This window comes from Pagrus major, chromosome 3, assembly GCF_040436345.1.
Source record: "Pagrus major chromosome 3, Pma_NU_1.0".
Taxonomy (NCBI): domain Eukaryota; kingdom Metazoa; phylum Chordata; class Actinopteri; order Spariformes; family Sparidae; genus Pagrus; species Pagrus major.
In genome coordinates this window covers 7,384,069-7,398,981 of record NC_133217.1, presented here as the reverse complement: position 1 = coordinate 7,398,981, position 14,913 = coordinate 7,384,069, and the positions used below count along the sequence as shown (strand labels likewise).

At 42.3% G+C, this 14,913-nt stretch overlaps 1 protein-coding gene across 1 annotated transcript; it reads left to right on the top strand.

The window, feature by feature from the left end:
• The first annotated feature begins 4,152 nt into the window (after positions 1-4,152).
• Positions 4,153-14,913, top strand: susd5 (sushi domain containing 5). Its single transcript, XM_073462773.1, has 5 exons — positions 4,153-4,237; positions 5,368-5,545; positions 10,438-10,547; positions 11,695-11,883; positions 12,995-14,913. The coding sequence occupies exons 1-5, from the start codon at positions 4,153-4,155 to the stop codon at positions 14,911-14,913; spliced, it is 2,481 nt and encodes an 826-aa protein (XP_073318874.1).

Below are 14,913 nucleotides of genomic sequence, written 5' to 3'. Positions count from 1 at the left end.
CTCAGCTGTTGATACGGTAGGTTTATGAAGTTAACAAGGATTTGAATGACCTTTGGGATTTGGCCTTTTAGTCATCATTTGTATTTATTGCCTCCCTGTATTCTGTGGTTATCTGATTTTCGTATCTATTTTTAATGTTCCCTTACTGTTCTTTCTCTTTGCTGTACGAGTGGTTACTGTGTTTCTTGTGTTTTTTAAAGAGCTATACTCATAAAGATCATCAATCATGCTAGAGCTAAAACACATGGACAGTATTTGCAGGTTCAGACTCATGTACACCTATTGTCAAATTCAAACTTCAGTAGCTTTGTCAGCATGACCATAACAAAATACAGTATTGCCAAAGCATTGTTCTAATAATGGGTGTTGATAATTACAACATAAAGAAAGCTAAATATGTAGCATGTTGTAAAAAGTACCCAAAAGTCATACTTGAGTAAAAGTTGAAGAAAGATATGATGTTGAAATAGCACTTTGGTAAAAGTGAAAGTCACCCGTTCAAATAGCACTTGAGTAAATGTCTTAAAGTATCTGATATCAAATGTAATTAAGTATCAAAACTACAAGTAAAAGTATTTATACATTTATTTACATGTATTTCTATAATATTCAGCATTTATTTTTTGCTTATCAGAGTTAGTGTTTTTTTTCTTATCTGATTGTCAATAAAATGAAAAAATTAAAATACAGCATGTAACCTACAAAGTAACTAGTAACTAAAGTTATCAAATAAATGCAATGGAGTAAAAAAGTACAATATTTGCCTCCAAAAGTAGTGAAATATACAGTAGCAAAAAAAGAAAATGCTCAAGTTAAGCACAAGTACCTCAAAGCTGTACTCTAGCACAGTACTGGAGTAAATGTACTTGAGTACATTCCATCAAACACAAAACCATCCAAACCGAAGTCCTCGATGGACGTGAACATGAAAACAAAAAAGGAAATTGTCACTGTCCATTGTTGCCTTGTGTCCTTAAACCTGAAAAAAAATTATAAAAACTATAAAATGTTCTATCACAAAGCTAAAAACAAGCCTGTTTTCCTTGGCTCGTAGATTCTGCAGATGGTTTTCACAGGACACACACACGCACACACAGGCACACACACATCAATCATCTCTCTCAAACAAACCAATTTTCCCTGCATGCAGCTCCGACTCCCTTTCAAAGCTGTTCCTGTTTTTCTGGACCCCTCAGTCCTCATGGAAGTTTAAAGAGACTGTTGCCATGGACACAACACCATGCCTCCCTTCACCAGTGTGACCAGTATGATTTCCTGTGAGTCAGCCACACACCTGCACTACACCTCATTCTGACAGGACGTGTCTCACATGGGAAGTCTCTGGTCTCACACATACTCAGAGCCAGTCTTGCGGTTGGTGTGTGGATGGCGTGTTTGTGTATTTACTTCCCCGGCGAAGATTGTCCGATGGGTGTGTGCTGGAGGTCCTGTGAGATTACACACCTGTGTGAAGTCTGGATGTGAGTCCGTCCCCTAACAGAGCCCCCTCCTCCCCGCCCAGACACCTGCAGCAAACATAATTCTCACCAGCCTCTCTGAGATGGTGCAGGTGTGAATCACCGTCTCTCTCCTCCTCGCCATCCGTCTCCCCCTCTCCTCTACAACCCTCACCCCTCCAGAAATAGCCCCTGTGCATGAGTCAGGGTCCCAGCCCACCTTCAACTCATCCTAACCCTCTGAACAGGAGGTGAGAGCATGATAACAGAGTGGAAAACTGTGACAGAGAAGAGTGAGTGTAATGCAAGCACATCAGAGAGGGATTATGAGTGACTCCATCGGGGTGGAGGGAAGTGAAAGAAAGAAATGAGAAGAGATGATTAAGTGCGAATCCTCAATAGGTGTCACTCCTTCAGGAATTTCTCAAAACCTGTATTTCAGTCTGCACACACCTAAACACTCCCACTGTCTCTTACTGTCTGCAGTTTTCTCTCCTTTAAAATCATATCCATCGTCTTTCCTATCTCAGGGAGCAGGACAACAGTCCCCTCCTCCAGGCGCCTCCACATCTTCTCTACTACTTCTGTTTGGTTTAAACAGAGCCAGAGGATAGTGTTACGAGTGCTTTCACTCAAGTACAAATTTGCTTCACCTGTGCTTAACTTGAGTATTTTTATTTCACGCTGCATTATACCTCTAAACACCTACAATTCTGAGTAGAGCCTGATTGATACTTGATTACCAATTTGATATCTTAGCCGATATATACACATTTTTTTGCAATGATCCCTAACATGTTGCTATCAAACAGTTGTGACAAAGATTTGTAAAGGTGGCCGGATAGTTTATAGTTTAACATTAAGCTTGATTGTTCAAATAGATACCAGTCATCTAAATATGCCTGATTTCTTCATCAAGATCCATGCATTATTTTGTTAAGTCCTACAATGCAATGTTAAGAAAGTCAATAAAACTTCCTGGATCGGTCCCTTTATTTGGATCCATGCCAAAAGTAAATGGGGTCTATTCTGAGCTGAGGCCCATCCGCCAATCCAAGTTTCGTGGAAATCTGTTCAGTAGTTTTCGTGTAATCCTGCTGACAAACCAACCAATAAATGGACACAGGTGAAAACCTCCACAACACATCCTTTGTGGAGGTAATTGATTAATATAGTATATAATTGTACAACACTCACAGGGACCATTTTACTGCAGCGAGTGCTTCGAGTTTTTATTTTTTGAAATAGTTACATACATCACGACTACTACTAGATTTCTTGAACCTTGGAATGAGACTTTTAAATGAACTATCTTACTAACTGCACCTTTAAAGAATCTGACTACTTCTCCCCCCACTGACAGTCTCACTACAAGGGTCAACTTGTAGCTGCTCTGGAGCTGTCATCACATGATCTTCTTCAGCAGACGGAGATGCCCAGGGGTGATCACTTATTTCCATTTTTCTGATCACTTTATAGACTTTCTGACGTTCAGAGTTCAGAAAATGGAAATGTGAACATGACAACTAAACAACAACCTCCTCCTGAGGAAGATGAATGAACAAATTGTGTTGAGACCGCTTTATAAACAGCTGTTTCCGAGGTCACAAATCAGCTTACAGATGAAGAAAATGAGGAGGACAGCTCTCATACTGCAACACCATCCTTTACATGATCCTTGTATCTGTACTCAAGCGCATTTTTTCTTTAAAAATAAAGCATATGTGCACACTGTGATAATTTTTATCGTCTCTGTGTGACGTTTTTACAGGTTATAATGTTGCTTCGGGTTTAATGGTGTGGATCCTGCTGCTGGTTCTACGTGGGTTGGTTATCTCCAGCTGCAGATTCACTGACACAATGCCTGCACGCTCCAAAAAGCTCTCTTTGGGCTTTGGTCATCCGTCTTTATCTCCCTCACCAAATGGGACACACACACACACACACACACACACACACACACACACACACACACACACACACACACACACACACACACACACACACAGAGGGAAGTGTGGCCCAGCAGAGGGGACAATAAACCTTAATTAAGATTTTTATGCTCAAAGGATCAGCTCCATTTGGGTGTACTGAACCTGAGGTCCCTTATTAGCTGATGGGTGTTAAATTGTATTTAAATAGCAATGCAGTGTCAGTGTGTTATTATTCAACACAAACACACACTTCCTTACATTTTTAACATTTAGATGAGACTTTTATCCATGACAGGGCTTCAGCTTGTTGCCTAAGCAGCTTTTCTCCTGCTCTCTCTCTCTCTCTCTCTCTCTCTCTCTCTCTCTCTCTCTCTCTCTCTCTCTCTCTCTCTCTCTGTAAAGGAGCAGTCCGGCAGTCTCTCTGGCTATCCTTCGCCCACCCTCAAGAGTCTGAGCCGTGACGTGTACTCACGCACACACGCGAGTTTTCACACCGGTGCTCCATCTGCTTGCGGGGGCGACTATTTGTGCGGGATAAACTGCGCCCCGCTCCCTGAGCCGCCCGGACCGTTTTCTTTCCGTTATCACACCGCACTTGTCAACAAGCTCCACACCTTCCTCCTCCTGCTCGGTCCACCTCTGTCCACCAGGAGGGAGATAGTAGACGCAGTTTGCTCCTCGTCGGCACTCTGAGCTGCAGGACTGTGAATACTAAAGTCGTTTGGACAACATTAAAAGTGAGATTTAGAAGATTTCAGAAGATGCTGGATCGCTGTAACCGAACTGTGTCATTGCTGTTTGGATGCCTGGCTTGTCTTGTGGTGACCTCTGTTGTAAATGCAGACGGTAAGTTGATGTACTTTATCTTAAGCTACTGTAAGACAGGAAAATATAAAAGACTAAACCAAAAACTATAAGCGTCATTATAAACCCAAAATGTATTCCCAAACACATGTATAAGTTCTTACTGGAATATTATTGGACTGATGGAAGTTAGGGATTGGTGATGGCACCTGCCTGGTAGTCTCATGCGTTTCATAGCCTAATCGTCGCCAGAGCGCACGTTCCAAATTAATATTTTCATGCGTAAAAGTGTGCGTAATGGATATGCGCGCAGTCCCAACTGATCCACATAGTCAGAAGCGTAACCTCTCAGGATTTTAAACATTAGTGCACATTTTCTTCAGTGTTTCTGAACCCTAATCATGATGTGACGATGAGGTGAGAATGAAGGGGACAGTGCGCGCCAGTGAGGCGGTTAATCGATCACACCTGTCAGGTTGATTGGCAGGTGCTCAGATATTAAACTTCTCTGCTCAGCTCCACTCCAGTAATGACATTACTTTATTGTGTCGTAACTTAAATGTAATCTTCTACTATATTGTGACATTTGGAACTAACATCTTATGAGATAATACCTCAATTAGGGGAGACATGTATTAATTAATTGATGTTATACACTTGCATTTTTTTTAAGCAACAATTCCAATTGTGCTTGACATTTTAAGCACAAATATAATCTATTTTTTAAAATGTAGTTCCCCTAAGATCAATAACTTTTAGCCTTCTTTTTTTCTTAATCTTACAGTCATGGTCAACTAATCTGGGGTAGAGCTGCAATGATTAGTTGATTAATTAGTCAATCAACATCACCTTCCCACTATTTTGATAATCAATTAAATGTTTGAGTCATTTCTCAATGAAAAATGTTGGTTCCACCTTCTGTGATGTTGGGATCTGCTGCTTTTCTTTGTCATGTATGATGAAAAAGAATGAAAAGAAACAATTTGAAGCTGTCTCCTAGGGCTCTGGGAAATTCTGATGAACATTTTCCACAGTTTCTTGGACATTTTATAGACTGGGATGATTGTCTTTTGTGAACACATGTCAACAAGCAACAGTATTAAAGATTAAAATCACGTAACAAGAAGGTCGAGAGGTTTTCCTCTTACTCCCCGCTCTCTCTCTCTCCTCAGGTCGAGTGTTCGTGTTGGACCTGAGGAACTCCTCCGGCCTGCAGGACTTCAGAGATGCTGAGCGAGCTTGTGCCTCACGACATGCCCGCTTGGCATCCTCGGCAGAGCTCCGTCATGCCGTGGTGGAGTGCTTCTTCTCCCAGTGCACCCGTGGGTGGCTCTACGGAGGCACAGTGGGGTAAGAAAAGAAGTATTTGTGTATATAAGTGTGCATTGTTTCAAGGCGCATGTATGGGAGACCTGAGATTTCTAAAGATGTCAAAGGTCATTTTGGTGAGTGTGCGCTTCTGTGTGAGTGATGGAGGTCGCAGGAACGGATGAAAGAGAAAGGAAGTAAAGCCACCAGCGGCAGCTATAGAGAGAGTGGGAAGAGGGAGGAAGAGAGTGACACATTTCAGGAGGGAAAGAGAAAAAAGGGAGAGGAAGAGAGGGAGAAAGACTCCTCTGTTCCTTCTTGGAGGAGGAGGGAATTCTGAGCCGGGGTGTCATGTCGACAACTGCCTCCATTTACACCTCTCATCTCCACAGTTACATGACACACAGCTCTCAGCACCCAGAGAGACAGAAACAGACATACAGACAGACAGACAGAGAGAGAGAGACAGAGCTGAGGAAGATAGGTACACCGTTACAGTCTGGAGTTTGATTGACAACTTGTATCAGTAATTGCAGAGGTTAGACAGAAAGTATTCCAGTCGTCTTGGTCTGTGTGGTTTCAGAAATAAGGGGATTACAAGCCAGTAGTGTTCAATATTCCATGGGTGGTGGTTTTGTGCTTGTGCTCCTTTAAAGCTGAGTTGAAATACTGCCCTGAATTGTACAAAAATGAGAGACATTTCTGACATATTCTCTCTTTGAAAGAGAAGAGATTACACAAGCAGTATTTTGTCAATCCACTCCCTCCTCAAACACTTTGAGACAGAAAAAAAAGTCTTACTCTAATTTTTAAACCAGTGCTGCAACTATTATTTCCATTATTAATCTGCCAATCATTTTGTTCATAAAATATCATAAGACATAAAAAATAAATAAATGCTTGAATAGTTTCCCAGAGCCAGTTCATTGACTTATCGTTTCAGCTTTCAACTACAAAAGTCACAGATGATATAAACAAGGACAGGCATAAAAAAAGACGGAAGACAAAGAAAAAAGTCAAAGTGGTGCTTAGGCACAGCCTGAACCGGGACATCGTTTAAAATTTTGTATCCAAATCCGGTCCAGTTCGTGTCTGGTATCCTGCTGTTATCCACATTAGTTTAGATATTTCAGTCTGGACTTAATTGATGCACTAATAAACCAACCTACAGGCTGACAGTCTACCTATCCTAGAGCCATGCTACCGCTAGTAGTCACTAAATAGAATAAATGGCCCTTACAATACTTCCACAAGTGACTGAACTATGTCAAATGAGCTAAAAAATGGTATGGTAAACGATGGTTTATAATGTGCATACTTTGAATTTTGTTTATGATGTATGGAGAATGACATATTTTCCTTAGTCAAAGAAGAAATTATCAGAGACACGAAACTGAACCTGCTTCAAAATGGTGGCTCCCCTCAGAATGATGAACGCTTGGTCAGAGGAAAAGCTCACACACCCCCTCCTCTCTACGTGTCGGTCAGTGGACATCAGCTTTTACACCCACTTACCATGTTTGACAGTATATCACCTATCTATGGCTCTGTCTGCCTGAGTTCAGACCCTCCTTCAAGCCTTTCCCACCTGGACTCTCCTCCTGCTGCTGTGGAAGTGAAGAAAATGGAGGTTAAATAAAAGAAGGCCAGTGTTACATCACAGACACTTTATCTCCATTATTGTTTATACTTCTTCTGAATTTTTCCTTTATGCAATGAGGGCATTGTACTCTTGCCTGCTCCCTTTAAAGCTGGCTGCCTGTTGCAGATCGCCTGTTAGTGTCGGTCACTGTCAAGTGCAGTCCTGTTTCTTCAAGAGCTCCAATGATCTTAATATGTTTGCAAACATTTGGCTATTCTAGCTACCAAGCTAGTTCGCTAATCAGTCCATCCACATATTACTTTGTGATTTAACAGTATATGCCCATCACATCTATTATCTAACATGTTGTAGCCTTACTTACCAAATTAGGGTCTGGGTTAAGCTTTTGTCTTAATTTCACACCAGAATCAGCAGCAGACAGTTACAAATGACGGTCCTGATGGAGAGAAAAGCATTCTCGTTACTTTTCCGTGGTTTTGCAGAACATTTTTTAACAAATGATGGTGTTAAAAAGCCATGGGGACAAGATTGGCCATTTCAAAAAGTGGTTGGGACGTGTCCCCGGCGTCCCCAATGAAAATGACACATATGTGTCGGATGCTCGCCAGACAGGGATGTGAAGGTTGATCTGCCTCCTGCCGCTGGTGACAGGAGACAGAAAGTTTTAGAGCACATGTTGATTGTCATCTGCAGCACACAAAAGATTTATGGCAGTGGAGATTATTTACCTTTCGCAATCAATCATTAAAAAAAATGTAAAACCAAAACCTTTAAACCACAACATCCCCTGTCTAGCTAGGGATGTTTCTTGCATGTCATCCCCTTCTGTCTGTCTGCCCTTCTACCGAATGCTTTCAGTTATTAAACAGCTTAAACGCCCAAACAATTACCATCGAGCTGGACATATTCAGGAGCTGAACAGTTTCCCAGATAACGCTCTGGTGTTAGCGTCAGATAACCTTTAGTCTGCACAGTTGCATTGACATCATTTTTAGGTCTGTTGCGTAACAACGAGCGCTTCTCAGACTGACTCCTTTAACGTCTTCCTCTTACCTGTCAGTCATAGATGTGCTGCCGCGGTAACCAAACACAATAATGGCACCAAACTGAATGAACACACTGATTCATTCAAACACACATACCTTTGGTTTTTCCTTGTAATAGTTGTGTCATATAAGGTGAGGGTTTTGAGAAAATGGTTCTTCATTCAAGTAATAGAGGTCAATCTCTCTCTCTCTCTCTCTCTCTCTCTCTCTCACACACACACGCACACACACACACACACAGATGCCTGCAGGAGCTACAGTTTAATGTGAAAACAGGCTTTGTGTTTTTTTGTCTCTCTCCGAGTGTTTTCTTGGCAATTTCTGTCTCGCTGCCCGTTCCTCTCTCTTTCTCTCTCAGACTTTTGTCCTTATAAGCTGAAGTTAGCATGGCACAAGCATGCGGTATGACTCACACTGCTACTCACACAGTCTTGCTGCACTGCCAGTCAAATTCTTTCCAATTACTGATGCTTTGATTAACTTGGTTACACAAGTGCACACACACACACACACACACACACACATACACATAAAGACTCACACACATGCCCACATTCAAGTCTGGTCCAATATGTTTTTCATCTAATGATGCTTGATTAAGAAAATGACCAGTCAAACCTTCTATTAATGAATAGTGTAATATGTCTGACGCTTCTGAACTCAGCCAAACTTTGAGTAGTGTCGGGAGCTGCTATGGGAACTTGATTTGATTGGCCTGGGAAGTTTGAGTCAGCCTTATCTGCTGCTGTTAGATGACAAATGGGTTAACGAGGCTATAAACATTAATATGGCAACAGAAATAGTCTGTTTACTCAGCATTTTTTGCCACTGAGGCTCGTAGGCGTTGTGCACTGACCGCATCATTCATCTGCTCCGTGTGGAATTTGTGTTATATTAAGTCCCTCATGTTGTGATTGTTCTATATGAAGTTGGCTCCTGCATGGGAACATCTATTCGTAATGTGTGATAATATTGAGCCACAGCCTACAACTGCTGATACTGCAGCATGTCTGAGCCATGATGTGTGTTCCTGGACTGATGTCACGCTGTAATAATATTTGAATAGGCGGTGACTGAGGGAGCAGCGAGTGCTGCACATATCTGTTCATGTGTGTCGTCATGTAACACATTTATAACCCAGAACTGCAGCGTCGTGTGTTTGGTTATTCAGCAGACATTACACTTTTATCAGTAGTGTAATCAGTGGTGGAAGAAGGGTTAGTGATGATTAATGGGAGAGGAAAGATGGAAAAACAAAGTTCTGCTCCACAAATGTATATGAAATGTTTGGACTTTCCTTTGATTGTTGCTTTTTTTTGTAAAATGTTGGATTATTTTACCATTTTGGGCCTTGAACAATTATTTAAATGAGAAAATGTTGCTATGGTGGAACTCATAGTCATCTGAAACATGTCTGTTTGATCTTTAACACTAAATTAGAGCTTATAAGGGTCATCAATATTATATTGTCATCATGATATGAGACTGTATCGTCCTAGATTTTCATTATGGTTATATTATGACATGCCAAAAGTGTTGTCTTTTCCTGTTTTTAAAGGCTGCGTTACAGTAAATTGTTACAGTATAATGTCATTTCTGAACTTACCAGATTGTTCTACTTGTTCTAATACTTGACTTTGCCTGCTTAGTCATTATATCCACATTACTTATCTTATCTTATCTTTATCATAAATCTCATTGTCTTAATATTTTGTGAAAGTACCAATTGTCATCCCGACAATGTTGCTGCAATAACAATATTGAGGTATTTGGTCAAAAGTATTGTATCATAGCAAGAAGTGCTCTTGAGAAGATTTCAAAATATAGAAATATTTATTGTGTGTCTCGATATAACCCAAAAATATCACAATATTATTTTAAGGCCTTATTGCCGAGCCTTCTTATTATATTTATGTTAAATCTTAATCCCAAAAGTGAGCTGTAATTGAAGCTGTCAAGGTAAATTTAGTTCAGTTAAAAGGTTTGTATCTTCCTCTGTTGTGATGCCTCAATTGTAAGACGTGTTCTTAAGGGAGTAAGTTTCTGTGTATGTGTGAGTGTGTGAGTGTGTGAGTGCGTTAAAAGTAAACACACTGGGTTTAATTATGACCACCCTCAATCCTGCAGTCCCTGAGGGGTGCTTAAATGCTTCGCTGGAGGCCATTTGCTCTCACAATGTCATTGTAATTAATGAGTGTGTGCGTGTGTGTGTGTGTGTGTGTGTGTGTGTGTGTGAATGTTAAGCTCTCAAACATGCTTTGATCTATCTATTACTTGATTTGTAGGACCACAGTGTGTAATGCTGTGGGCAGTGCACTGAGAGCGGTGGATGTGAGGACAGAAAATGCCACAGTGGACGCCGCACACCTGGACGCCTTCTGTATCAAAGACAAAGGTCGGTAAACACACAAACACAGATATATGCACCGATAATTTATACATCTGTACGTGAAGAGTTGTGATCAGGATATAAATGGAAGAGCTTTGTGTGTGCAGAGTGTGTGCAGGTCTCTTTCCTCAGATATTTACTGAAGTGTGAATGAGGCTGTGTGTGCGTGTTTGTGCTCGCCACTTCTATGTTTTTTCTCATATCAGTCATTTAATACCAATCTATGGGCCTTCTGTGGATCTGGGTGGAGAGGGGGGTCAGTCTATCGTTGGTTTTGGATCAGACTATTATTGGATGCCCACCAGAAGAGATCTTGAGTCCTTCCTCATTAACAGTGGAGCTACTGTGACTGTTGATATACTACACAAATCCCCTAACAACACCCTGCTGTGGGGAAAATGAACAGTACATGTCCACTTAAAGGGTAACCCATTTTTACACATTAAAGTGTGGTTACAGGTCTCGAGGAGTACTTCTGCATATGTGAAAAAAGTAGCATAAAGCCTTTTGTAGCTCGGGCGGAATCTGCACATATTAAGTGGCCTCAAACCTGCAACACACCAGTCTTACAGAAATATTAATGTTAACTGAGTAATTTTATTTTTTTAAAAAGTAGAACTTCATCTTGGAGAAAAACACCTGATTCTTATTGTTTTTTGATACAATAAAATAGCAACTGACTGCATTATTTAAAGGTTTTTAGTATGCAGAGTAAATAATAAAACTGAAAACCAGCATTTTTGAGTTAATCATCATCATATTATTATGTGTCAAATAAACTGTGTTGCCTTGGTATAATTACCATAAAAAATTAGACCAGAGTCAAGACAATGCATAGCCTTTATCTCACCCCAGTGGCATTGTTAATGGTCGTGTTTGTCAAAACTACATCCACATTTTCCACAAAGCCAATTGCTTCCTGTCCCTTGAGACGTTCTTATCTCTTTCTGTTTACAAATGGGATAGTGACGCTGTAAAGCCGGATAATAATAATGAGTCATGTTTCATTAGCCACACTGTGTTATGCTGAACAGGGATTGCATCATCTTTATCTAATAGTTTATTTAACAATTTAAAACATTAATATGACACTTATGGATATATTACCACTTACCACTGTATGTTATATGCATCTCTGTGTCTGTTTGGACAGGTGTGCCATGTGGGGACCCTCCATCCTTCCCCAATGCCCGTCTACAGGAGCACTCTGGATATGAGATGGGAGATGAGCTGCTGTACACTTGTGTGCCCGGTTATGTGATGACCAGTGGGCACAGTGCCTTCAGCCTGCTCTGCGACAGCTGTGGAGAGTGGTATGGACTGGTGGAGATATGTGTCAAAGGTAAGAGGGTGGTTAAACTGTTTATGTTGGAGAGTGGGATAGAAAAAGAAAAAGCTTTCTTTTGCTCGTCATCATCAAAGCTTTGAGCTTTGACTCAGACAGGAGACCACTCTGAGGTCAGCCTCCTCACTTCTTGCTTGTTGGCTTCTATTGTTGTGAGGTGACCGGTGCTAGATTCCTGGCATTTGGAAAACAGGCTCTCAGTTGTGAGTTGAAATGAAAATGGCTGCTCTGGCACATCAGTGTTACATGCCATAGTGTGGCCCGGTTCATAGCAGAGAGAGAAGGGAGCAGGAGTTGTCTGTGAAGACAGAAAGCCAGGCCTGTGTCCATGGCTAGCTAATAGAGTCATAGTCATGTTTGTCCTCAGTGATTCCTGAACTGTCCAAAGATAAGTCTACAGGGTCACAAGATGATTTAAAGCAAGAACAAAGTCGTTCTGACTTTGCTCTAGATTTTTCTATTTTCTTGTGATACTGGACGCTTTCCCAGTAAGGCCTCTGGAAAAACTTCAGGCAAACAAACATGAAGATCTTGCTTTACTTTAAAGGAATAGTTTGTCTGCAAGACATATGTGGGCATTTACCTTGAAGTTATAGCAACAGGCGACCAAATGAAACCCACCATTACTTTTTGTAAAATTAGGATTTCTCTGGGTTTGAACACTGTTGGAAACATTTGGGATAATATGCAAGTATAAGTAAGCAACATAACAAAAATAACAAAGATGTAGTTGTATTAAGACATGTCAATGCAAACATTTTAAATGCCGTATCTTTGTGTAAAATCCAAATGTCGCAGTGTTATGCGGTTAGGTGCCAGACTATTTCTTCGCTTTGACAAGAGACATCCTGATGGCTGAGCTTGTTGGCTACTTCAGGGTGATAACTGGAAAGTGAGAAAGTCATTGCCAACCAGGAAACACTGAGCTTTAGAGAGAATAAATCAATCTTCTAATATGGCTGTAAGCAAGAAAGCAAATAAGTGTATTTCCCAAAATGTCAAACTATCCCTATTGGGCTCAAAATTCCTTTTTGATTTGTTGAATTTCGAGATCTGATGAAGCTTTGTCACCTGATCAAGTAAATGTATTCTTGTTTTGTTTCTGCAGACCAGACTGAAAGTCACATAGACTATGAGGACAAGTTCCCAGACTCCTATGAAGAGGCAGAGCGCCACAGTGAGAGACCTGAGGAGGCTCATGGTGAAGTGTACGAGGAGGTGCACGGAGCTGCACACCTGGATGGGAAAACGAGTCAGGAGCAGCAAGAGACAAGCTTCGGTGTTGAAGCAGAGGAGGAGCATCAAGACCAACATGGAGAGCATGGAGTGGGAAGAGAGGAGAAATTTGAAGGAGCTGTAGAAGAAGGAGAAAAGGAGGAGGAACGGGCTGTTGAGGACTTTGTAGGCCATCCCGTGTGGGAGCAGGAGAGGAGGGAGGTGGCTACAGCTGATGCGGCTGCAGGCACAGACGCACCTGTCTCTCTTCTCTCCCAGAAACACCTCTTCTGGTTTCCCTCTGAGGCTTTCCAGGAGGAGGGACGCCCTGTATCCATCAATCCAGTCACACAGACTACACAGAGGGCCTCAGGCGCCCAATCAGAGGAGAGTAAAGAGAACGAAAGCCAAGAAAGGCACCACTACCAGCATCCCGTTGATGTTGATGACCATGATCATGATCATGAGCCAGACAGATATGATGATCATGACATAGATGACAGAGATGATCATGACGACAGCCACCACGAGGATACAGATGACCGTGACAGTCATCAAGACAAAGATGACCATGATGACCATGTGAAACAGTACATTCCAGCTCCGCGTGATGATCTGGATAGACGGGACAGCCACGACAGTTATGACGATCATGATGATCATGATGACCACTATGATATGGGTGAACATGAGGAGGAGCGTGATCGTAATCGTGATCGCGTACGCTACGGCAGCCAGGAGTATGATGATCGAGATGATACTTATGATGAACATGAAAGCTATGAAGATCATGAAGATGTGAGTGAGGATCATGGTGACGATGATACAGAACGTCATGACAGCTCCAAGGAACATCCAGACCACGATGATCATGATGACCATGATGACCATGACCTGGGGGAGGATGGTAACGACCGACACACTGATCACGATGATCATGATGATCATGACCATGACGATCATGACCACGACGATCATGACCACGATGATCATGACATCTATGATGATCATGACAGCCATGAAAATGTTGATGATGGTCATCAGCACGTCATCCTTTCTATAGCCAGAGATGAACGTCAGAACGTCACACAGAAGGAAGAAGGAGTAAAGGCCACCACAGATGACACCTGGCTGGACGGATACCCTGTCGTTCAGGCGGAAGCAGAAAATGGAGACTCCGCAATGGGAAGGGTAAGCCCAGAGGATAGAGAAAGGGGGACAGTTGTCAGGATAACAGACAGACCAAATGAGGTGGAAATTCGTAAACCTGGCCCTAACACCAGCTTACCTGAGGTGCTCGAGTCTACCACCACTGAGCCAGCCGTAGAGCAAGGGGAAGTGGAGGAGATGTGGCCTGACTTCATCCCTACCGCTGCTCCCTCCCCTGAGCGCTCACAACCTTCAGACTCGGACACACAACAGGCAGCTCCCACCCACTCCTGGCTTGGTGACCTAACTGAGCATCCCTTCCTCGATCATGATGCAGCTCCACCGGTGGATGACGGTGACAGCCTGGAAGAGGAGCACACTGTGCGCAACCTACCCGGTGAGACCGGGGAGAGGGGCGAGATGGAGGGAGAGATTGGGGAGACGATCTGTACAGGTGACAGCTGCCCTCCTCCAAGCTCCTCCAGCCGTGGTCCCACAGTGGCGGCCATAATTGTGTTGCTGTGTGTGGTTGCCGTGGCGGTTGTCATCGGGGTGTGGTGTTACAGACGGCAACAGCAGAAGAGCTCGATGTACGATATGAATGGGAAGGGCCAAAGTCAGCACAGACAGGGCCAACAGATAGAAATGCAGCAAAAAGTGTAA

What these genes read in the sequence shown, in the direction of transcription:
- susd5 (XM_073462773.1), top strand. Translation starts at nt 4,153, where the DNA reads ATGCTGGATCGCTGTAACCGAACTGTGTCATTGCTGTTTGGATGCCTG. An exon ending in CTCTGTTGTAAATGCAGACG is followed by an intron (nt 4,238 to 5,367) that starts GTAAGTTGATGT and finishes CTCTCTCCTCAG; the next exon opens with GTCGAGTGTTCGTGTTGGAC. An exon ending in GGTGGAGATATGTGTCAAAG is followed by an intron (nt 11,884 to 12,994) that starts GTAAGAGGGTGG and finishes TTGTTTCTGCAG; the next exon opens with ACCAGACTGAAAGTCACATA.